At 42.4% G+C, this 25,762-nt stretch overlaps 1 protein-coding gene across 4 annotated transcripts in view; it reads right to left on the bottom strand.

Moving 5' to 3' along the window:
* BBX (BBX high mobility group box domain containing) overlaps window positions 1–13,426 on the bottom strand; it is a 143,063-nt gene extending 129,637 nt beyond the window's left edge. For 2 of the 4 annotated variants that reach the window (XM_073614964.1, XM_073614966.1), the window contains exon 1: window positions 12,880–13,289. In XM_073614964.1, coding sequence (XP_073471065.1) covers window positions 12,880–13,068 — 189 coding nt within the window. In that variant the 5' untranslated portion in view covers window positions 13,069–13,289. The other 2 variants (XM_073614965.1, XM_073614967.1) reach the window with 2 other exon arrangements.
* Between the last annotated feature and the right edge of the window lie 12,336 nt (window positions 13,427–25,762).

Raw genomic sequence — 25,762 nt, 5'->3', positions numbered from 1 at the left:
ATCCCTGCTCTTCTCCCTCTTCATTCTGCAGGGCTTCTGGGATAGCTCAGTGCGCTTCTAATTGGTTAGCATCATTACTGACAATTAGAAGCTTGCTCGTCCATCCCAGAAGCCCTAGAGAATATAGAGGGAGGACAGGGATTTTAAAATACCCAGACCGCTACATAGGTTGTGTGGGCACTAACAGCGCATCCCCCACCGCAGAGTAAGTACATTGGGGACCAGTGGGGGGTGTAGGGTGTTGGTCCACCTTTTTATTTTTTCCAAAAAGGTGAACATTTTAAATTCTTTAAAAAGAACAATGAAAACAAGATTATAGTTTGCTACAGGCATATTTGCAAGTGCTCCTTACATGTGAGAGAGGCAAGTCTGGTTGCTGAACTTGTGCCATGCAAGAGAGAAGCAAACAGCTTCCCAGATTGAGAACATTGGAATAGAATAGACTGAAAATCATTTTACTGTCAGTAAGCTACCAAAGAAAATAAAAATGTTAACTCAGAAGGCAACATTAATTCTGGCCATATGTGCAACGGAGAGAAAAAAAAATCAGTTATACAGTGGCAATTTCAAGACATAATTTGTTTAAAAATGTATTTTGATTGGACTTTGATTTTCTATTAAGCCCAATGAAAACAATTGTTTATTGACCCAGAATCCTTGCAACTGATTTCTGAAATATATGATTAACAATAGGGCTGCAAATAACGATTATTTTTATAATCAATTAGTTGGCCGATTATTGTTTCGATTAATCGGTTAATAACCTTTAAAAAAAAAAGTGTGGTGTATAATTTAGTTAATACGTAAAGTTTTAAAAAAAGGCAATTTATTCTTAAATATCTCTATGCAGTGGTAAATATAAATAACCAACTATATGGTTAGGGAGCAAAATATCTAATCCACTCTGAGAATAACAGACAGAAGAGATATACTGTATATACTATTAGAGGAGAGATGTACTGTATAAACTGTTAGAGAAGAGATACACTGTACATACTATTAAAGGGTGAATCTGATAAATATCAGACTCAGAGATCAAATGTCTTCCTTCTAAAAAAAAAAAATTCATTTTAAGAACGTTCGTTCGATTTTCTAATCGTTAGTGGGGTCAAATCGACGTTCATTTTCAACCACAGTAATGGGAAAATTTGGAAATAATAAAAACTTCTTGGTGAATTGAATTATCAGACGGTGTATGTGGTTTTCGTTCAGAAATTACAATTATTTTAAAAACAGAATGTTAAAAACAAGTGAAAATTTCAAACATTCTTTCATTCATCGAATGTACAAAGATTTTTTGTCTGAATATTGATCGGTGTGGCCAGCACAAGGCTCTGTGCACACCTAGGCAGTTTGCTTTTGATCTGTTTCTGCAGTGCTCTTTTGCTGTGCGTTTTGATTTTTGCGCACGTGATTTTGCTGCGATTTGCGTTTTTGCATTTTTTTTGGCCAATTTATTGTTGGGCAGATTTAAAAACATAAATTGCTGCAAAAACGCATTACATGCTTTCTGCAGCTTCTCCATTGAAGCATGTTGAACCAAAAAAAGCACCATTTTGCGTTAAAAAAAAAAGTCACTGACACTTTCCAAATACGCAGCGGCTGAAAAAGCATAGATGTGAACGTGTCCCATAGGAAACCATGTAAATGAACTGTAGTGTGTTTCTGCAAAAAGCACCAAAAAACACATAGATGTGAACCAGGTGTAAGACGTTTAGTAATGAATATTAGCCCTTTGTAGTACAAAAAAAGCAAATAATCACTACTGTAAGGGGTTCATTTTTTTTACTGTAGAACTGTGAAAGAAATAGTTACAGTAGCGATTATTTGCTCTTTTTGTACTATAAAGGGCTCATTTTAGTTTTTTTTTTTAACCACATTATGTTACTGGCCGATTAATCGATTATGAAAATAGTAATCATTAGTTGTCGATTAATCGATTAGTTGTTTCAGCCCTAACAATAAGATTGTTCACCTACAAAATTGACAGAAATGGTAGACAAAAATGATGGAAAAAAAATAAAAGAATGTGTGTATATGTGGCAATTAAGCGGGTTCCCGTGGGGCCACTGGATAGAGGAGCGCCGGCAGGGGACCAGAAAAGAGAAGGTTCGGGGCCGCTCCACATAGGAGACTTTAGTTGTACCTAGATATCAGGACTAGATCACTCCCAGAGGCAAGTTAGGCACTGCTTCTAAACCAATTATAACTGGCCTCCAGCTTTCCTACATGAACAACATCGATGTCAATGGCCAGAATGTTCTCTAGCTCCTAAATTGGTTATGACTGGTTACTGAATTACTCATTAATTAAACCTTCCCTGGCTTAAGATTGCTGAATATCAAGTATTACAGGAAAATATTACTATACCAAGTATTACATAATTTGAGTGTCCATGATGCTACAACACATCTGGATGTAAAGTCATTACCAAACAAGCAATAATATTTATATCAAGATGATACACATGTATTATAAGCCATTATGTATCCTGCACCCTGCATGTATCCTCATGTTATCGCAAATATATATTTTCAATGTATTTTTTATACAATTTAATACCCTCTATGTTACAATTTTAAGTTATAGCAACAAAAGCTAAGAATGTAAACCACATAATAATGCAGCTCTGTAACCAATATGTATTTTTTTTTTTAAATTGCAAGCATCTGAATTAGACTTGGCTATCAATCATCAAGACATATCACAGTCTCTGTGCAGTAGAGCTCAAACAGGGGAGGGAGAAGCATCACAAGGAGCCAATCAGGAGTGACAGAGAGATGGGCTGAACCTGTAAGTGAAAGATCAGCCCCCCCCCCCCCATATGCCAGGCAGGGCTGTACTGTGTGGCTGTGCTATGCAAATATTAGCACTGGGTGGACAGAAATACAAATCCTTTGCCATTTAAACAGCTCTCTTAAATGTATTTCATCTGTGTGTAGTTGTTTGCCTGGAGTTCAGATTTAAGTGCAGTATTTCTTTTTTTTTTTTTTTAAATACAGTTTAAAACTTTTTTTCCCTACTTGCTGCTTTGTATTATTGTGTACATTTCTTTAACGGGAAACTAAAAGTGTTTTTGGTAAACTTTATTAAACGCTCTTGAAACATTTGTAAAACAAAAACGCAGTAAAGAATGTGTTCAAAAATAATGCAATGAATAATGCAGCTCAATAACCACCTACAGAGTGCATAAACAGAAAAAAAATCTAAATGTTTGCCGTTCTTTTAAAGGAACTTAGCAGGTGTGTTTGTTGCGAATTTAGGCTTTTTCGCTTGCTTCTGGCTCTTTATGTAATGAAGAAAGACAGACTCAATTACGTTGAGATCAGGGCTCTGTGAGGACTCTGATTTCTTCCTACTGTATGTGCTAAATGTATTTACAAATTTGGCTGTATGTTTGGGGTCATTGTTGTGCTCTAGAATGAATTTGAAAGCGATCAGATTCCTCCCTGATTGTACTGCAATATGGACAATTATCTGCCTGTATTTCTCAGCATTGTAAAGATCATTATTTCTGACCCAAATTTATGTTCTTAATTGCAGCCCTAAACCTGCTAGGAACCTCCACAGTGTTTCACTGCTGCCTACAGATGCCTCTTATCCAGAATTTTGGCTAACAAACTGCCCTCTGTGTTACAGTGAAATATTTCAAATTCAGCCCAGAGCGCCTGCTGTCATTTTTCTGCACAATAGTTCTTGTGTTTTCCTACATAGGTGAGTCACTTGGCTTTGTTTCTATATAGGAGGTATGGCTTTATAGCAACAAATCTTCCACTAAGACCACACTTCCCTGGACCATAGATGGCTGAATCAGGCTCCCACTGGTTTCTGTCAGGTCTGAGCTGACTGTGCATGGACATCTTCTGACAGAAAGAAGTCAGCATGTGTTTTTCAACTGCTGCACCAAGTTTTCTGAGCACAGTGTTTTCAGACCTCACCATTGCATGTTTCTTTCTGCAGATGAGCTTGGCAGCACATCTGGAAAACAAACACTTTTCTTAAAATTTATTTCTGTGAAAGAACTTGTTGTTGCAGTAAGATTTTCTAAACTTTTACCGGTGTTCTCTACTTGCTAGTAGAGCATGGCTTTTCCCTAATTAGTTTTAGTCCCCCTACATAGATGATCCTGTTTGAATAAATGACTGTATTTTAACCTACATCTTATCTTGTTGAGCATCAGCACCTGTATGGTATAACTGTTTAATCATGTCTCGGACCATATGGCTGCAAGTTCCTTAACTGTGTTGCAAGCGTTACTGTGGGAATTTATGCCATTTTAAAAGGCAAAGGAAAAAGGAATGGAGACAAATAGATTTTGTCTTTTTTCCCTTTCTATTTAGGCACTTTGTAGGTTGGTGATTTAAAAATAAAAAGTATTCACTGCAATGTTTCTGAAAACACCCTCATTTCAAAAATACCTAAAAACACACATGCACAAACTAATGCACCAAATGCAAATGTTGCTCCTAAAAGCAAATATCTAAATATATTTAAAATACAAATATGCAAACTGGTTTGAGGATATTCAGCCTATGCACTGTTGCTTTTTAATCTAATATTACTATTTAGTTTGAAATCTCAAGCTTCCATTAGTGCTCAAAGTGTCTGGTTGCTGTTGGTCTAAATGGTTTTCCTTTCTAAATCCTGGCTACCAATTACCTGAACAATCAAATGTGTAAGATCTGCAAGAACAAATAGGCTGTGTGAATTTTATGGGGAAGTCCATGAGGTTAGGCTAACAATTCATCTGGAAAACAGAGACTCTGCTCTACTTCCTACTTTAATCAATAGAGCAAAAAATTATTTTTGCTTTAGAAATAGGCAGTTTTAGTGGTCCCAAAGAAAAGTACTAACCAGGGGAAATTGAAAAAATGAGCAGTTCACCACATTCACTGAGCTCTGGGGAAAATGAGTGCAACTGCACTTGCAAAGTGTACAGTCTATCTGCCTTTGGTAAATCAACCCCTAAGGCCCCTTTCACACGGGACGGATCCGTGTTGATCCGCCCCGTGTTTATCTGCTGCTCAGCGGGGATCGCTACGCTTTTCCCAGCTGAGCAGGCAGATGACAGGGCGGGACCCGCACACTGTGCAGGGACCGCCCTGTCAGATCTCCGCTCTCCCCTATGGGGGATCGGAGGAACACGGACCGTCTGTCCGTGTTCCTCCGATCCGCTCTGCAGACGGATAGAAAAATAGGATTTTCTTCTGTCCGCAGAATCGGACGAGAGCGGAGCCGGACAACATCGGGTGTTAGCGGATGTACATCCGCTGACACCCGCTATCCCATAGGGATGCATGTATGTCCGTATTTCATCCGAAAACGGATGGATGAAATACGGACATACGGTCCGCATGTGTGAAAGGGGCCTAAGTCTATGCATAAGTAAAAATGACCTACCGTATATCATATGAAGTGTCATGAATCTATCACTCTAATGCACATTTTGAACTTTTTTAATATACTTTATTGCCCACTATAAAAGGTCAGTTTTGAATGCTACATCTTTCTTTACAAACTGATGGTTTATCTCAGACTCAATGTACTAAAACCACAGGACCATCAGGACTGCCATTTAACTAGTCTTTTTTAAAATGCAAAAAATAATTTTCAAAAGATGCTTGTTTTGTGGCTGGTATTTTTACCTCTTGCACACTTTTTCTGGGTCAAATAATAATAATAATAATAATAAAATTAAGGAAAGAGTGCCAAGCAAAGCAGAGCATATTCAGAATGTAAGGTCAGAAACAGGAGTCATCACATTTCTGCCAAGGTGGTTTACTTTAAGTTTAAAAGATTTCTTAAGAGGACAGCCTCTCCCCTCATCCCCTTCCTGACATTAATACCTCTTAACTGGACTGGCTAAAAAAAAAAAAAAACTGATGTCAGATAGAAAAGTTGCCCTGAAATGGGCATAGTAGGCCTGACTCCAGGTAGTGTCCTTTTAAATCCATAACAAACTAGAATATAAATATTTACAGCGTGTGTAAAAATATATATAGAAATAAACAGTGCGCAACATAGTCACCAGGGGGCCCCGTGTGAGAACAGTTTTTGCCTTTGTGATAACCTGAATTCCCTTATAGTTCTTTATATGAAACCGGGTTCAAGCAATGAACAATCCAATTACATCCAGTCTGAATGGTGTCAATGGGAAATAGAACAGGCATTCTGCATAGCTCAAGGCTTGTCAGGCAAGGAGTGAGGAAAACGCATAATACCACTTGCATATTACAAACTAGGAGCGAGGTTAGGGCATCATGAAGAATGCCACCTGATTTTCTATAATTGTGGTATATAAGAACCATGTACCTGGTGTACGTTCATGTGTACCACAACCACTGGAAAATACATTCCGACGTTCAGTATTTTGGAGAGCAACGTCTATCTTTGAGATTGTAAATTACAAAGCAAATTTGAACCTGCTGGTGGAGGGCACCCACTGAGCATCAAAAGATTCCCATGCAGCCCACCTCAACTAATTATTTACAGTATATAAACTTATATGATTGTTTACCTGCTTGAAACTGACCACGGAGTAAAAGAGAAGTCCATCTTTCATGTCACACTCATATTTAGTGGGTAACATGAAGCAAGGTCAGACTCCACTGTCCCCCACTTACAGAATCGGAGGTTCTGCTATATCTGAATTTGGTGTGGCTGGAAGTTGCTCTGCCTGCACAGCTGTGTCAGACTACAAGTTCTATCTGAGAACGGCTCTCAATGAAGCACAAGTGTGGTGACATCATTTCGCTTGCAGTCCATTAATACTTCCCTCCAGTTCTGTAAAGCTGGCCATAGGATGTATCAAAATTCAGCAGGGACTGTCCAAATCTTGATCCATGGCTGCAGCCAATTGATCAGTGTAGTCTGACAGCAGAGAGTCCCGCTGTCAGAATACAATGTCTGACTGCAATGGGATCTTTCTTCCCTCCCAATTTGTGTGGATGCAGGAATCTTTTTCTTTTTCAGCCTACTGGGAGCCATCCCTGCCAGAAGAGCACGTTGCATACTAGAAATCTAACATGCTGGTTGTACCCAAGTCAATCAATGGATGGACTTGGGTACAATCAGCCTGCCCTTACATGGATTGAATTTTGGCCAGCCCCTGCTGAACTAGCCAAGATTTGAACCATCTATGGCCGGCTTAATCAACTATTTTCAGCTTTACGGAAGGTATGTACCCTTGGAACTGTAAGAATAGTCTGCAGAAGCCTGAGCACTGCGTCCACAATCGATTGATCACAGTTGCAATACTTTGCAGGCTCAAAAAAAAAAAAAAAAAAAAAAAATATTAATAAACATTGTTGCAATATGGCTGCAATTTATTTTTCTTTTAAAGGCCCCGTTCACATTTGGCAATTTGGAATCGCCGTAATTCTGCCCGCAATTCCAAATTGCGGTAGAACACGTGTGAAGCACATTTGGATGCCATTTATTCTTAATGGCACCCCAAACATGGTGCAATTTTATTGGGGAAAAAGATTGGCAAAAAAAAAAAAAAACATGCCTGACTCAGTGCCAAAATTTGGTTTATGAGCATCTCTGGTGTGTTTTTGGAGCGGAGGGAGGCCCATTCACAATAAATGATTCAGCTCCAAAAAATTTGAAAAAAGCAGCGAGGTAGCTTCGCTCAGGTGTAGAACTTTAGTCAGAGAATTAAGTCCCACTAGATCACCTCAGGCTGGCCCCCCTGACCCCAGGCAGGTACAGCTATGTAAACAATTATAGGTGCCTATATGGTTTAAAATCCAATAATACACTGTCTCACCCTGCTCTGCACATGTTCAGTTATTCTCCATTTTTAGGCACTGAAAAAATTGTAGAGGCCGATCTGCTGAGAGTCTTAAAGCAAAATTAAACCCTCCTACCCTTTACAGCCAAGGAAGGTGCTTCTGTTTGATCCGCAACTGCCATGGTGCTGCACGTGTTCAGTTATGACACCAGACATTTGATGATTGTTTATTTGAGGACACAAGCAAATGTGACAGTTAGCAATCCTGAGAATGTATCTTTTTTGAAACTGTTAAATTGTTGGGTTTAGTTCTGCTTTATGATTTACTGCTGTTCAGGGGCTTTGGGCTTCAAAAAATGGCAGCCTCCAGCAAGAAGAAACAGGAGCAATGCTGGAGGCAATTTACAGCACACACTCATTTTGGTAGCATAAATTATTAATATGGAATATATGTTCCTTGCTAAAGGACATTATTTTTTTATCAAATTATTTTGAGTACAGTTCCACTTTAAGGTGGATTTTCTAAGTCTTTAAAAACAACTTTTAGGCCTCATTCGCACCTCGGCGTTCTGTAAACCCCCAGAAATTTTTGTGTGCGTTCTGGAGACATGTGTAAAACCTGCTACAAACACGCATGTGGTGCTTGTGGCAAAATGTGCAGTAAAAAAAAAAAAAAAAAAAACTTGAAGTTTAATGCCCGAAAAGTGTATGGTGCATTTGTTGTGCAGAGGGCAGCCAATTTGACTGACCTTTTACGCCTAATGTGAACGGAGATTTACAGTAGAGATGTAACTGACTTACGGGATTCTCTGCTTTCCTCATAAGCGTTCATTTTAAAATATAAGATGGTTCTAAGGTGGGGGAAAAGCATGCTAGAACAGCAGCCTGATGCCCAATTGTAGAAGTAAAATAAAGGATGGTCCTAAGGTGGAGAGACGTGTGCTAGAACATCAGCCTGATTGCAAAAGTAAATTATATGATGGTCCTAAGGTGGGCATGACACATGCTAGAACAGCAGCCCGATTGCAGAAGTAAAATATATGATGGTCCTAAGGTGGGGGTAAAGCCTGCTAGAACAGACGCCTGATTGCAGAAGATATATGATGGTCTTAAAGTGAGGCTAAAGTGTGCTAGAACAGCAGCCTGGTGACTGATTGTAGAAGTAAAATATACATTCACCGGACACTTTATTAGGTACACCTGTTCAATTGCTTGGTAACACAAATTGCTAAACAGCCAATCACATGGCAGCAACTCAATGCATTTAGGCATCTAGATGTCATGAAGATGACTTGCTGAAGTTCAAATGGAGTATCAGAATGGGGAACAAATGGGAATTTAAAGCAGAGTTCCACTCAAAAGTGGAACTTCCGCTTATCCGTCTCCTCCCCCCCTCCGGTGCCATATTTGGCACCTTTCAGGACGGGGGGGTTAGCCGTTTTTGACAGGTACCATTTCCCACTTCCGGAGATGGCGCTGTCTCTCGGAAGTTCCCCCCACTCCCCTGCCGGGCCAATAAGAAAGTGCAGCGCGCTCCGTGCAGGCACAGTAGGGAATTTCACTGCCGAGTTCCCTTATCAGGGATGGCAGCAACTGCACCTGATAGCCAATCTGAAGATCGGCTGGGGTACCGACATCGCGGGCTCCCTGGACAGGTAAGTGTCCATATATTCACAGTGGTGCAGTGGGTAGCACTCTCACCTAGCAGTAAGAAGGGTTGCTGGTTCAAATCCCGACCATGACACTACCTGCCTGGAGTTTGCATGTTTTCCCTGTGCCTGCGTGGGTTTCCTCCGGGTACTCCGGTTTCCTCCCATACTCCAAAGACATGCTGGTAGGTTAATTAGATCCTGTCTAAATTGTCCCTAGTATGTATGAATGTGAGTTAGGGACCTTAGATTGTAAGCTCCTTGAGGGTATAGGGACTGATGTGAATGTATAATGTATATGTAAAGCGCTGCGTAAATTGACGGTGCTATATAAGTACCTGAAATAATATATTAAAAGTCTGCAGCTGCAGTATTTGTAGCTGCTGACTTTTAAATTTTTCGTGGGGGGCTGGACTTCCTCTTTAAGTGACTTTGAACATGGCATGGTTGTTGGTGCCAGATGGGCTGGTATGAATATTTTAAAAACTGCTGATCTACTGAAATTTTCATGCAGAAACATCTCTAGGGCTTACAGAGAGAGGTAGGCCTGAAAAAGAGAAAACATCCAGTGTGAGGCAGTTGTGTGAATGAAAATGCCTTGTTGATGTCAGAGGTCAGAGGAGAATGGGCAGACTGGTTACAGATGATAGAAAGTTAACAGTAAGTCAAGTAACCACTCATTACAACCAAGGTATGCAGAATACCATCTCTGAATGTAGAACACATTGAACTTTAAAGCAGATGGGCTACAGCAGCCGAAGACCACCTCAGGTGCCACTCCTGTTAGCTAAGAAACTGAGGCTACAATTCGCACAAGCTCACCAAAATTGGACAATAGAAGATTGGAAAAATGTTGCCTGGTCTGATAAGTCTCGATTTCAGCTGCGACATTCAGATGGTGGGGTCAGAATTTGGTGTAAATAACATGAAAGCACGGATCCATCCTGCCTTGTATCAATGGTGTGGGGGATATTTTATTGGCACACTTTGGGCTCTTTAGTACCAATGTATCATCGTTTAAACACCACAGCCACTGAGTATTGTTGCTGACCATGTCCATCGCTTTATGATTACAGTATACCCATCTTCTGATGGCTACTTCCAGCAGGATAATGCACCATGTCACAAAGCTCAAATCATCTCACCAATGGTTTCTTGAACATAACAATGAGATCACTGTACTCCAATGGTCTCCACAGTCACCAGATCTCAATCCAATAGAGCACCTTTGGGATGTGGTGAAATGGGAGATTTGCATCATGGATGTGCAGCCGACATATCTGCAGCGACTGTGTGATGCTATCATGTCAATATGGATCAAAATCTCTGAGGAAGGTTTCCAACACCTCGTTGAATCTATGCCATGAAGGATTAAGGCAGTTCTGAAGGCAAAAGGGGATCCGACCCGGTACTAGCAAGGTGTACCTAATAAAGTGGCTGGTAAGTGTACAATGGTTCTAGGGTGGGGGTGACGTGTACTAGAGCAGCAGCCCGATGCCTGATTGTAGAAGTAAAATATAGGATGGTCCTAAGGCGGGGGTAACATGTACTAGAACAGCAGCCTGGTGCCTCATTGCAGAAGTGAAATATAGGATGGTCCTAAAGTGGGAGTGACGTGTGCTCTAAGGTGGGAGTGACGTGAACAGCAGCCTGATGCCTGATTGCAAAAGTAAAATATAGGATGGTCCTAAGGTGGGAACGATGTGTACTAGAACAGCAGCCTGATGCCTCATTGTAGAAGTAAAATATAAAATGGTCCTAAGGTGGGAGTGACATGTACTAGAACAGCAGCCCGATTGTAGAAGTAAAATATAAAATGGTCCTAAGGTGCGAGTGACATGTACTAGAACAGCGGCCTGATTGTAGAAGTAAAATATAGGATGGTCCTAAAGTGGGGGTGACATGTACTAGAACAGCAGCCTGATGCTCAATGGAGAGACGTGTGCTAGAACATCAGCCTGATGCCTGATTGCAAAAGTAAAATCTAGGATGGTCCTAAGGTGGGGGTGACATGTACTAGAACAGCAGCCTGATGGTAGAAGTAAAATATAAAATGGTCCTAAGGTGGGAGTGACGTGTACTAGAAGATCAGCCTGATGGTAGAAGTAAAATCTAGGATGGTCCTAAGGTGGGGGTGACATGTACTAGAAGATCAGCCTGATGGTAGAAGTAAAATATAAAATGGTCCTAAGGTGGGGGTGACATGTACTAGATGATCAGCCTGATGGTAGAAGTAAAATCTAGGATGGTCCTAAGGTGGGGGTGACGTGTACTAGAAGATCAGCCTGATGGTAGAAGTAAAATATAAAATGGTCCTAAGGTGGGAGTGACGTGTACTAGAAGATCAGCCTGATGGTAGAAGTAAAATCTAGGATGGTCCTAAGGTGGGGGTGACATGTACTAGAAGATCAGCCTGATGGTAGAAGTAAAATATAAAATGGTCCTAAGGTGGGGGTGACATGTACTAGATGATCAGCCTGATGGTAGAAGTAAAATCTAGGATGGTCCTAAGGTGGGGGTGACATGTACTAGAAGATCAGCCTGATGGTAGAAGTAAAATATAAAATGGTCCTAAGGTGGGGGTGACATGTACTAGAAGATCAGCCTGATTGTAGAAGTAAAATATAAAATGGTCCTAAGGTGGGGGTGACATGTACTAGAAGATCAGCCTGATTGTAGAAGTAAAATATAAAATGGTCCTAAGGTGGGGGTGACATGTACTAGAAGATCAGCCTGATTGTAGAAGTAAAATATAAAATGGTCCTAAGGTGGGGGTGACATGTACTAGAAGATCAGCCTGATTGTAGAAGTAAAATATAAAATGGTCCTAAGGTGGGGGTGACATGTACTAGAAGATCAGCCTGATTGTAGAAGTAAAATATAAAATGGTCCTAAGGTGGGGGTGACATGTACTAGATGATCAGCCTGATGGTAGAAGTAAAATATAAAATGGTCCTAAGGTGGGGGTGACATGTACTAGATGATCAGCCTGATGGTAGAAGTAAAATCTAGGATGGTCCTAAGGTGGGAGTGACGTGTACTAGAAGATCAGCCTGATGGTAGAAGTAAAATATAAAATGGTCCTAAGGTGGGGGTGACATGTACTAGAAGATCAGCCTGATTGTAGAAGTAAAATCTAGGATGGTCCTAAGGTGGGGGTGACGTGTACTAGAAGATCAGCCTGATGGTAGAAGTAAGAGAGGAGAGGAGTGAGTGATGTGACACGGATGGTGTTGGTTGCACACACACATATAGACAGAGCTGTGTACAGCCCGTCCATGGAGTTGTGTGGGTGGGCGGGGCCTGGGATCGCACTGGTCACCTCTCTAGAAGTAGGTGATCCCCGATGATGATGGTAGTGGGGGGGGGGGGGTCGCACTCTCTCAGTCCTCCCTCCATACACTGATAATACGTAGACGGGGGGGAGAAGAGAATAAAGTTTGGGGTGTCTGGCTATGACAGGGTGAGGATTAGGGAGAAGCAGGCAGCACCCACCTTGTCGATGTCCTCCTCCTCTTCCTCGTCGTCGTCCTCGTCCTCCTCAGAGAAGTCTAGGATCTTGTTGGCGAGCAGCGGATGCCACTGCAGGCACTTTCTCTTGGGTCGCTTGGCCGTGCCTTCTCCGTCCGCGGGCTGGTCTCTGGCGCTGCCTTTCATTACTGTAACCTGAATGACACAATACATCACACAGTTAGACCATCCTAGCGGCCCGGCCAAAACTCATCACAACACATCGTCGGAAAGTGTGCAGGGGTGGGGGGTCTGCAATGGCCTCCGTACTCATCCCCCACCATGCCCGTGCACGCCGCCCGCCGCTTCCTCCCAAACTCCTATCAGGAGGGCAGCGCTCCCCCCTCCCCCTTTCTGCCGGTACTCAACGGGACTGAGTACCAGCACCTCTCCGGGACTCACCGTGCCCAGCGCGCCTGCGCAGCCCAAGTCTCGCGTCTCCGGCTCGAGCACGGTGCTGCCGCGAGACTTGCCAGCGCATGTGTTGTCGGTGGAGCTAGGGGGGCACCCCAGGCTTGGAGAGGATGGCGAAACCTACTCCTGCTGCCCGGGGCACATGCGCTATGAGCGCCCAGCTCCTGGAGTGGGTGGGAGGAGAAGAGAGGCCGGGGGTGGGTGAGGGGGCAGACGTGTCAGCTGCAGCAGATGTGCACACAGACACCTGTACACCTCACATGGCGCACAGATGGGCTGACACAGCATGGACACCTCATTCTTCACACCTATGTCACTAATCTCCCTGTGTGCCCTCACTGACATGACATTTTTCTGCACATGGCAGGTGCAGGCATGAATTGTCACTCTTGATGCTTCAAATAAAGTTAAAGAAAAAAAAAAAAGTAAAATGTGCAATGCACTAAACATTTCTTGTGCCCCTCCCCCTCACACCTCACAGTGACCCAACCTGCCAATTTCCCACCAAAAGTCTCAGAAAAATATGTAACCAAAATTCTCACAACAATCCAATGCCACTCAAAAGATTTCATTTGCTTTTAACATTCGCTTTTTTGAATTTATGGACTGTACTGAACAAAGCAATAAGGCTCCATTCACACCTGAGGCTAACGACTTACGGGCGTTTTTGCAGGCCTTTTTTGGTTTTAAGCTTTTTGTAAAGCGTTTTATAGCTTCAAGCATTTTTGTTTGGCCAATAGAAAGCACTAAGCTTAAAGAGGAAGTAAAGCCTCTTAAAAAAAAAAAAAAAAGCATCCTGCAAGGCAAAGGCATAATGAGCTAGTATGCATAGCATACTAGCTCACTATGAATTACTTGAAGGGTAAAAGGTGCAGCGCTAATAAATGGCAATAATGAACAATGAATTCATCATATAATATTTCTAATAAATTAATAGATTATGAAGCCCATCAAAAATATTCAGAAATCCATCACAAAAGCTGAAGAGGAAGAGCCGTCACCAACACCCAATAATACTGACTCTTACCGCCAGTGCATTGGATATACACAATAAGAGATGTATGGTAGATTGGATCTCCACTCCATATGATTCACTGCATTAGAAAGGTCCCTCTTTCACTGACAAGCCAGGTATGTTCTGAACACATGAGGAGAAGGTTGTACCTTTGGGAACATTCTGCTTGGCTACTGAGGAAGGCCTCTTTCAGACGAATGATCCGTTCAGGTCCGCCTGTCAGTTTTTTTAGGTGGACCTGAACGGACCCTCCATAGACATCTATGGAGCGTCGGATGTCAGCGGTGACATGTCTGCTGTCATCCAACCCGCTCCGATCCGAAAAAGTGTAACGGAGGAAAAACCATCCGTTTTCGGATCGGATCGGGTGACGACAGACTCTATGGTCCGTCATCATCTGATCCCCCATAGGGGAGAGTGGCGCTCTGACAGGTCCATCGCTGCACAGTGTGCAACGACGGACCTGTCATCTGCCTGTTCAGCGGGGATCTACGGAGCGATCCCCGCTGAGCAAACGGATGTTCACGGGGCAGATCATCTCGGATCCGTCCCGTGTGAAAGAGCCCTTATACATACCTGGCTTGTCAGTGAAAGAGGGGCCTTTCTAATGCAGTGAATCATATGGAGCGGAGATCCAATCTACCATACATCTCTTATTGTGTATATCCAATGCACTGGCGGTAAGAGTCAGTATTATTGGGTGTTGGTGACGGCTCTTCCTCTTCAGCTTTTTGTGATGGATTTCTGAATATTTTTGATGGACTTCATAATCTATTAATTTATTAGAAATATTATATGATGAATTCATTGTTCGTTATTGCCATTTATTAGCGCTGCACCTTTTACCCTTCACCTTTTTGTTGTACCCAGCACTATAGTGCTAGCAGCTTTTTTACAAATTGTATGTTACTAGGTTTAGCGCAACAAATCTTCTTCATTATGAATTACTTACCTGAGATCGAAGCCCCGGCATTGGCCCCCATTCGCCTCCTCCGACGCTACCATCTATCCCGGAGTGACTTCTGGGTATCGCGGCTCCGGTGCTGTGACTGGCCAGAACCTCGATTATGTCACTCCCGCGCATGCATGCTGCTGCCGCCACTAACGGCGTGATCGCCGTTAGAAACGGCACGCTCAGTGCGCCTGCGCCCGATGTTTATGGCGCATGCGCCCTAGACATCGGTGCCACTATTCCTCCAAATATCTCCTAAACCTTTTAGGTTTAGGAGATATTTCTTGCACCTACAGGTAAGCCTTAATCTAGGCTTACCTGTAGGTTAAAGTGGTTGTAATGGGTTTACAACCACTTTAAGGAGGGTATGTGGGACTTTAAATGAGGTACATATGAACATGTACCTCCATCCCTATCTATGAGAAATAGGAGAGGAGATTTGTGGGACACACAGCTTGGAAAAATACAAAAGCATATTTATTGATGTGGACATAGGTGTATCTAAATGCACATACAGAGGTGTTCATTATTTCATATATATGCATATATATATGCAAACAAACATATACAGTGGTGTAGTGGTTAGCACTTTCACCTAGCAGCAAAAAGGGTCGCTGGTTCGAATCCCAACCACGACACCATCTGCCTGGTGTTTGCATGATCCCCCTGTGCCTGCGAGGATTTCCTCCATGTAATCTGGTTTCCTCCCACATTCTAAAGACATGCTGGTAGGTTAATTAGATCCTCTCTAAATTGGCCCTAGTATGTATGAATGTGAGTTAGGGACCTTCGGTTGTAAGCTCCTTGAAGGCAGAGACTGATGTGAATGTACGATACATATGTAAGGCGCTGTGTGAATTGACGGTGCTATATAAGTACCTGAAATAAATAAAATAGCATAAAAGTAATTCATAGTTCATGTATATACATATTGAGCACATTACAGTAACCTGTAGATGTAAGCTTACAGATAAGATATTAAGTATCATATGGCCCATAAAAACGAAACAGTCAGTTGAAAAGTAGACTATATTGTTAAAAAACATGGCTGCATCCAAAAAGCTTGATGTGTTTCATGGTCAAATACCACTTCCTGAGGAACAGGAGGCAGAACATATCCGCAAAAGACAATGAATACCAATGTTGTCTAATATTTGCCCAAGTCATGAAAAAGGAGTAAGGACAGGAGGAGAAGAGCTAACCACCCTACTGTACTTACATGTTGGTTAACGTTTTTTAAAAAAGATGCAATATTATGGGCACATGGCTGCTAGGAACGTCTTTCACGGGAACTGAGGTATGGAGACCCACAGAGAGGCCGGGCGCTGAAACACAACCCCAGGGGAGAGAGGCCCGCCACATTGTGTTCAATGATGCTTCAGAAAGAAACATCCAAAAGTACCTATGAAATTAATAGTAGTGTGCAACTATCGTATAAAAATAAAACAAGAGTTGATAGAGTAAATGAATATAATTACTGCCCATGAGTGACTGGTAAAGAGGCACAGTGCAAGTTAAATCTGGGGACATGGAAGATAGAACCATAACCACCAATAAAAGAATAATAACAATAATAATAGAAAGAGACCAAAACGTTCCCCTATGGTGGGATTTTAAGGCACTACCATAAATGATACAATATAAATATAAAAATAATTTTTATTACAAAGATCCAAGAAAAACGACAAAAAATGATGAACAAAATGTACAAATCAAGTACAGACAATATGTACAATAGGATACATCAAAAGCAACAACATGTAGTTACGGATACAACTGCATAACAATGGAAAGAAAACCAGGAATTGGAATGTAATGAGTCTCACTGAACCAAAGGTTTTGATGTATCCTATTGTACATATTGTCTGTACTTGATTTGTACATTTTGTTCACATTTTGTTCATCATTTTTTGTCGTTTTTCTTGGATCTTTGTAATAAAAATTATTTTTATATTTATATTGTATCATTTATGGTAGTGCCTTAAAAATCCCACCATAGGGGACCGTTTTGGTCTCTTTCAAATCTATGGGATGTGGCACACCTTCTAATTTACTACTCTCTGTCTGAGTCCTCTTTTAACAATAATAAGTCTTTGATAACGCCCTGGGGGAGGGGCGAAACGCGTCGACGCAATATCCTGTCCACGTCTGTCTGATTTGCTACCAGTGACATCACTTCCTGGTGTTGGTGGAACGCACGCCGGAGAGCGGCGAACCGACCATATTATCTGATTGCCTGCTCTGCATACCGGTCCCGTGAGTAGCGCTTTTATGCGCAGGTGACCCCTTGGTGCCCTAAGGTTTTATGCTATATGCTTCTCCTTTCTCTTTTGGTGGAATGCGAGCTTTGTGGTCCCTTTCAAGCAATTTCAACATTGTTATACCATCAGCCCTGTGTGATCATAAGGATGAAAAAGCTGGAAGTCTGCCTATTGCTTCTCCCATGAAGGGGTTCTAACCACTAGTCACGTTTCTTCTGTTTGTTATTGGTGACATTTTATGATTTCACTATCCCATCTGCATTTCCTGAGAGGATCGCTCCATAAGTCGGTCTTTGATTGTATATATCATTAATATAATATTTTTTTGAGAGTATATTTATTTTCCGTCCTCACATGAGTGTTATGATAATTGATATTTTTCATATTTTTTATATTATTTGTTCAAATATGCACACCAATTGTTTTTTATTGTAGTGAAAGTTTTCACTCAGGGAGCGCAGTTTTGTACGTTCCCGTTGTCATTCATTGTACAGTAATAGGCACAAAAATTGGTTTATCACCTATATTGAAGGTCTTGTGGTTCTGGTAGTGCACTCCTGCACATTCTCACACCAAATTGGGTGCTTTGCGCAGGTTGCATGTCCAGGTCTTTGATACTTTTTTCACCATTTGTGACACTTTCATATTCACTATTGTTGTTTTTATTTTGTTGGGGTACATCTTAATTATATACAGTTGCTAGCGCAGTTCACTTGGTTATTTAATAATAATAGAAAGCACTAAGGGGAGGAGAGGGGGAGGAAATTAGGGGTGGAGAGCTGCTATTTTAGCAGAAAACGCTAGTAAGTCAGGTGTTTCTATTGAAGTTTATGGGGCCAAAAATGCTTGTAATTTGCCAAAAAGAAGCTCATGTACTTTTTTGAGCTTCAGGAATTTTGATTCAGGTGAGCAGGGGCCATTGAAATTAATGGGATTTGGCTTGTTGAGCATTTTAGAGCTACAAGCTTCAAGCAGAAAATCACTCAGGTGTGAACGGTGCCTAACTGAAATTTATTTAATACTTGGTACAAAATCCTTTGTTGGTAAGGACAGCTTCAAGATGCCTCCTGTATGGAGAAACTAGTCGCATGCATTGCCCAGGTGTGATTTTGGCCCACTCCTCCACATAAATAGTCTTCAAATCTTGAAGGTTCAGTGGGCCTTTTCTATGAACTCTGATCTTTAGTTCTTTCCATAGATTTTTCATTGGATTCAAGTCAGGTGATTGGCTGGGCCATTCTAGCAGCTTTATTTTCTTTCTTTGGAACCAATTGAGAGTTTCCTTGGCTTTGTGTTTGGGATCATTGTCTTGCTGAAATGTCCACCCTCATTTCATCTTCATCATCCTGGTAGATGGCAACAGATTTTTATCAATAATGTCTTGGTACATTTTTCTATTCATCCTTCCTTCAACGATATGAAGTTTGCCAGTACCGTATGCTGAAAAACAGTCCCACACCATGATGTTCCCATCTCCAAACGTCACTATTGGTATGGGAGTGTTTTTGGGGTTATGTGCAGTGCCATTTGATCTCCAAACATGGTGTGTATTATGGCATCCAAAGAGTTTAATTGGTCTCATCTGACCAGACTATATTATCCCAGTATTTCACAGGCTTGTCTAAATTTTGTGCAGCAAACTTTAAACAAGCTTCAACATGCTTTTTCTTCAGCAGTCTTGCGTGTTGAGCGTGCATACAGGCCATGCAACATGGGCTGCCGCGTAGAGCGCGGACATATTTGTCGAATATATTTGCTTTTTGACACGTGGATCATATAATCTGCCATTAGAGAGAGGACCCTGCCCAATCAGTCACCACCTCCTCCCTCTGTATATTTAGAGAAGGGGTCTCAAACTGACGGCCCTCCAGCTGTTGCAAAACTACAAGTCCCATGAGGCATAGCAAGGATGACAGTTACAAGCATGACTCCCACAGTCAGAGGTATGATGGGACCATTTTTTTTTTTTGACTAGAATGTGAATCTCTGGTTCATGGGGGTTTATATATGCCTATAATTGGTGAACCCCATTTATAATTGTCTTTTTCTAACACAGCTTGTGGACCTTGTGAGGTTTTTTGTCCTATTTGCTCCACTACAGAGGTTGATCTGCCCCAGTGCAGTTCCATGTACAGTTGTCTTCCCATAGCTTAAGCATACAGTGCCTTGCAAAAGTATTCACCCCCCTTGGCTTTTTACCTATTTTGTTACATTACAGCCTTTAGTTCAATGTTTTTTTAATCTGAATTATATGTGATGGATCAGAACACAATAGTCTAAGTTGGTGAAGTAAAATTAGAAAAATATATACATAAAACTATTTTTCAGAAATAAAAAATGATAGTTGGCATGTGCGTATGTATTCACCCCCTTTGTTATGAAGCCCATAAAAAAGCTCTGGTGCAACCAATTACCTTCAGAAGTCACATAATTAGTGAAATGATGTCCACCTGTGTGCAATCTAAGTGTCACATGATCTGTCATTACATATACACACCTTTTTGAAAGGCCCCAGAGGCTGCAACACCTAAGCAAGAGGCACCACTAACCAAACACTGCCATGAAGACCAAGGACCTCTCCAAACAAGTAAGGGACAATGTTGTTGAGAAGTACAAGTCAGGGTTAGGTTATAAAAAGATATCCAAATCTTTGATGATCTCTAGGAGCACCATCAAATCTATCATAACCAAATGGAAAGAACATGGCACAACAGCAAACCTGCCAAGAGACGGCCACACACCAAAACTCACGGACCGGGCAAGGAGGGTATTAATCAGAGAGACAGCACAGAGACCTAAGGTAACCCTGGAGGGGCTGTAGAGCTCCACAGCAGAAACTGGAGTATCTGTACATAGGACGACAATAAGCCATACGCTCCATAGAGTTGGGCTTTATGGTAGAATAGCCAGAAGAAAGCCATTACTTTCAGCAAAAAACAAAAGGGCACGTTTTGAGTTTGTGAAAAGGCATGTGGGAGACTCCCAAAATGTATTGAGGAAGGTGCTCTGCTCTGATAAGACTAAAATTTAACTTTTTGGCCATCAAAGAAAACGCTATGTCTGGCGCAAACCCAACACATCACATCACCCAAAGAACACCATCCCCACAGTGAAACATGGTGGGGGCAGCATCATGCTGTGGGGATGTTTTTCAGGAGTCGGCACTGGGAAACTGGTCAGAGTTGAGGGAAAGATGGATGGTGCTAAATACAGGGATATTCTTGAGCAAAACTTTTACCACTCTGTGTGTGATTTGAGGCTAGAACGGAGGTTCACCTTCCAGCAGGACAATGGCCCCAAACACACTGCTAAAGCAACACTTGCGCGGTTTAAGGGGAAACATATAAATGTGTTGGAATGAACTAGTCAAAGCCCAGACCTCAATCCAATAGAAAATCTGTGGTAAGACTTAAGGATTGCTGTTCACAAGCGCAAACCATCCAACTTGAAGGAGCTGAAACAGTTTTGCAAGGAGGAGTGGGCAAAAATCCCAGTGGTAAGATGTGGAAAGCTCAAGAGACTTATCCAAAGTGACTTGGAGCTGTGATAAGCGCAAAAGGTGGCTCTACAAAGTATTGACTTTAGGGGGGTGAATATTTATGTACATTGACTTTTTCTGTTATTTGTTCTATTTGTTTACTTCACAATAAAAAAAAATCTTCAAAGTTGTGGGCATGTTCTGTAAATTAAATGATGCAAATCCTCAAACAATTATTATTATTATGCAGGATTTATATAGCGCCAACAGTTTGCGCAGCGCTTTACAACATGAGGGCAGACAATACAAATCAATACAGGAGGGATCAGAGGACCCTGCTCATTAGAGCTTACAATCTAGAAGGGAGGGTCAAGTGGAAACAAAAGGTAATAACTGTGGGGGATGAGCTGATGGAGAAAATGAAAATACAGTTGTTAGGTGTGGACAGGGTAGGCTTCTCTGAAGAGAAGGGTTTTCAGGGATCATCTAAAAGCTAATAAAGTAGGAGATAAGTGCACAGATTGGGGTAAGGCATTCCATAGGATTGGAGAGGCTTTGGAAAAGTCCTGGAGGCGAGCATGGGAGGAGGTGACAAGGGAGCTAGAGAGCAGGAGGTCTTGAGAGGAACGAAGAGAACAAGTAGGTTGGTATTTAGAGACTAGGCTAGTGATGTAGCTGGGGGCGAAATTGTGGATGGCTTTGTACGTAGTTGTTAGTATTATGAATTTAATTCTTTGGCCAAGCGGAAGCCAGTGGAGGGATTGACAGAGAGGAGTAGCAAACGCAGAGTGATTGGTAAGGTGGATGAGTCTGGCAGCAGCATTCATGATGGATTGAAGAGGTGATAGACTATGTAGAGGTAAGCCAATGAGAAGGGAGTTGCAGTAGTCAATCCATGTTAATTCCAGGTTGTGAGGCAACAAAACACGAAAAATGGCAAGGGGGTGAATATTTTTCCAAGGCACTGTATGTGATGGCAATGTGAGGTAATGTTCATCATGGTTGGCTCTCCCCCTCTTTTTTTTCTTATCTCTTTGTAATTCTCCTTTTTCCATGAGGCAGGGGGTTTTCATATGAATATTGTGACAGACAGCCCCCGTCAGTGATAGATGGTGTGTATCTAATATGTGTATCTAATATGTATATTAACATGTGTTCTTTGCTAATTCATTTTTACTGTATATTGACTAAATATGTTTAGTGATACTTGGTTTTCAGTCAGATGCTGAGAGACTGAAGTCCTGAAGAAGCAGCTTTGACCGCGCAACGTGTAAGCCACTTCTACTGTCTGACTGTTACCTCAACCCTGTGTTATGTATTACGGCTATTTTGTTGCCCTTATGATGCAATATGTTTATATTTTAAGAATTTTTGTAATAAAGATATGACTTTTTATACAAATAGTTTGTTCATCTAATGTAATTAGAGATATCAGGGGGTCATAGTTCAACTCTCTTACTCTTAAATTTCCTTGCTTTCAAAATATATTGCAGGGTTGATGACCTCCCAATACTTAGCTGGTTTAGCTCCCTTTACCCGCCCTTTCTATATACCATTTTGTAACTATTATTACTTCAATACTTTTTCCCTGTGTCATTCCTTTTTATTACACATAAATTATTTTCTGAACTTATTTGTTTTGTTTTCTTTGTATGTATGGATTGCATTGGTTGTTACAGACATGTGGTGAAAATTTCATGTCAATAGCACCTTTAGCCTAGGTTCACATTGGTACGATTTGGCATGCAATGTCAAATCGCATGCCAAATCGGCGGCCATTGTCGTCAATAACACCGTTCGAATCGGTGCAGAGCCGCCTTTGCGACCCAAGTAGTTCATGTACTACTTTTGGCGACTTCGGGGGGGGGCGATTTGTATAGACATCTGTGTAGGAACCCGCACAGATGTCTCAAATCACCCCCAAAGTCAGACTGCATTACCATTTTTCTTCATAGATTTAGGCCAAAATGTATTTATGTATGTAAAAATAACCCAAATCAGTGTATATTATTTAGTCTGTGTGAAATTACAGCGTCTACAAACTATGTTATATATTTGAAAATTGATCAGTCCTGATGTACCGATTGCCTATCTCATTTTTCATTTCTGGACAGTACAAATATCCCAAAATTACCCCTTTTTGGAAAATAGACAGTCCAAGGTATAATAAGAACCGTGGTGAGTTTTTTTTTTTTTTAAGTTGTGATTTTTTTTGTCCAAATTTTTTAGGAAATAAAGAAATAAAGAAATTTAAATAAAATGTATTTAAATAAAATTTCGGGTCTTTTTCACATTTTTTTTTATATACTGTCACCAGAGCAGTACAGTGTCATCTTATGACTGGTGTGGTGGTGATCAGGGACACTGGCTGGTGACAGAAAGTAAATAAAAAATGTTTTTTTCAAGTTTAAAATGTTATTTTCTTTTTTTTTCTTTTACATTTTTTTTGCATAATGTGACCAGAGTAGTGCAGTGTAATCATACTGAGACTGTACTGGTAAGGTGGGAGGTAATCAGGATTTGTTTTTCATTTCACTATGATTGCTTATTACAGTGATGATCTGATCACTGTTATAAGCAATCATTTTTAAGAATGGCATCCATTCATGTGACATTGTGTAGTTTTGTGGTAGCTGTGAATGGCCACAGCTATCCCTTGGTACAGGTCCGCTGTGATTGGCCCTGTTTGTATCATGTGAGCACGGTGATCAATCACAGATATCACAATAATACACAATGAATGGCTATGAACAAAAGCCATTGGGTACTATTGACATAACATATTGATTGGTCACAGCGATCACATGGTACCAAAGTCAACCGGTACAATGATCTGTCTTTTGCTGTGTCTGGTGGGTGATAGATTGCGCCACTGTGCAGCCAAAGGTCGCAAACCTGGAAGAAAGACTGGCCAAAGATGGAAGTTGCCAGGGACAAGGAAGTGCGGTGAGAGCGCAGCGCTGGAGGGCTACGTTTATAGGTAAGGGGCCTGGGGCCCCTGGACTCTTTCAACCTCCTCTCCACTCTCAGGCCCGAAGGACAAGGTGACCAGGGGACCAGAAAATAAGAGCGGGCGGGAGGTGCAGGCAGCCAGGGACTGCTCCACCTCGCAGAGATCAGATGCAGAACACCTCCGTGACCAGGAAAATCAGTCCTGTCTGCTGCTGGTACTGTACAGTACACTGTACTGTATTGACCATCACGACTTCTGGCAGCCAGGGACTGGGATATGGGGGCACAAGAGGGAAGGCAGACAGGGCTAGATGTCTCTCTGTCACCCTTTCCCTCTCTCTGTCACCCCCCTTTCTCTGTCACTCCCCTCTCTCTCTTTCACCCCCCTTTTCTGTCACCCCCCTTTTCTGTCACCCCCCTCTCTTTGTCACCCCTTCTCTCTCTGTCACCCCTTCCCCTTCTCTCTGTAACCCCCCTCTCTCTCTGTCACCCCTTCCCCTTCTCTCTGTAACCCCCCTCTCTCTCTGTAACCCCTTCCCCCTCTCTCTGTAACCCCCCCTCTTTGTCACCCCCTCTCTCTCTGTCACCCCTTCCCCTTCTCTCTGTAACCCCCCCCTCTCTCTCTGTCACCCCCTCTCGCTCTGTCACCCCCCTCTCTCTGTCACCCCCCTCTCTCTCTGTAACCCCTTCCCCCTCTCTCTGTCACCCCCCTCTCTCCCTGTCACCCCCTCTCTCTGTAACCCCCCTCTCTCTCCCCTCTCTCTGTCACCTCCCTCTCTCCCTCTCTCCCTGTAACCCCTTCCCCCTCTCCCTGTCACCTCCCCCCCCCCCCTGTCACTCCCCTCTCTCTCTGTAACCCCTTCCCCCTCTCTCTGTCACCCCCCACCTTTCTCTCTGTCACCCCTCTCTCTCTCTGTCACCCTCTCTCTCTCTGTCACCCCCCTTCTCTGTCACCCTTCCCCCCTCTCTCTGTCACCCCCCTTCTCTGTCATCCCTTCCCCCTCTCTCTCTGTCACCCCACTTTTCTCTCTGTCACCCTCTCTCTCTCTCTCTGTCACCACCTCTCTCTGTCACCCCTCTCTCTGTCATCCCACCCTCTCTCTTTGTCACCTCTCTCTCTCTCTCTCTCTCTCTGTCACCCCCTCTCTTTCTGTCACCCCCTCTCTCTCTCTCTCTCTCTCTCTCTCTCTCTCTCTCTCTCTCTCTCTGTCACCCCCTCTCTCTCTCTGTCACCCCCCCTCTCTGTCACCCCTCTCTCTCTCTGTTACCCCCCATCTCTCTCTGTCACACCTCTCTCTGTCACCCCTCTCTCTCTCTCTGTCACCCCCTCTCTCTGTCACCCCCTCTCTCTGTCTCCCCCTCTCTGTCACCCCCTCTCTCTGTCATTCCTCTCTCTCTCTGTCACCCCTCTCTCTCTCTGTCAGTGGGTGCATGAGGAATGCATGGAGTGTGCTGCAAGTATAGGGATGTATGGGGAATGCATGGAGTGTGCTGCGAGTATAGGGGGTGTATGGGGAATGCATGGAGTGTGCTGCAAGTATAAGGGATGTATGGGAAATGCATGGCGTGTGCTGCGAGTATAGGGGATGTATGGGAAATGCATGGAGTGTGCTTATATTGGATCATTTTCTGCTGCTTTTAAAAAAGTTTTTTTTCTCTTTGGGGGGGGGGGGGGGGGGGAGCAAAAAGCTGGTCTTGCCTAGGGTGCAGAATAGTTTAGCACTGTCCCTGCTTATAGCTCACAGTTGATCCAGTAGAAGGCTAAAGGCCTCAGTAAAGCATGATCCAATTTATCC

This window comes from Aquarana catesbeiana, linkage group LG02, assembly GCF_042186555.1.
Source record: "Aquarana catesbeiana isolate 2022-GZ linkage group LG02, ASM4218655v1, whole genome shotgun sequence".
Lineage (NCBI taxonomy): Eukaryota > Metazoa > Chordata > Amphibia > Anura > Ranidae > Aquarana > Aquarana catesbeiana.
The sequence above is the reverse complement of the archived record's forward strand: the minus strand, read 5'-3'. Positions and strand labels throughout refer to the sequence as shown.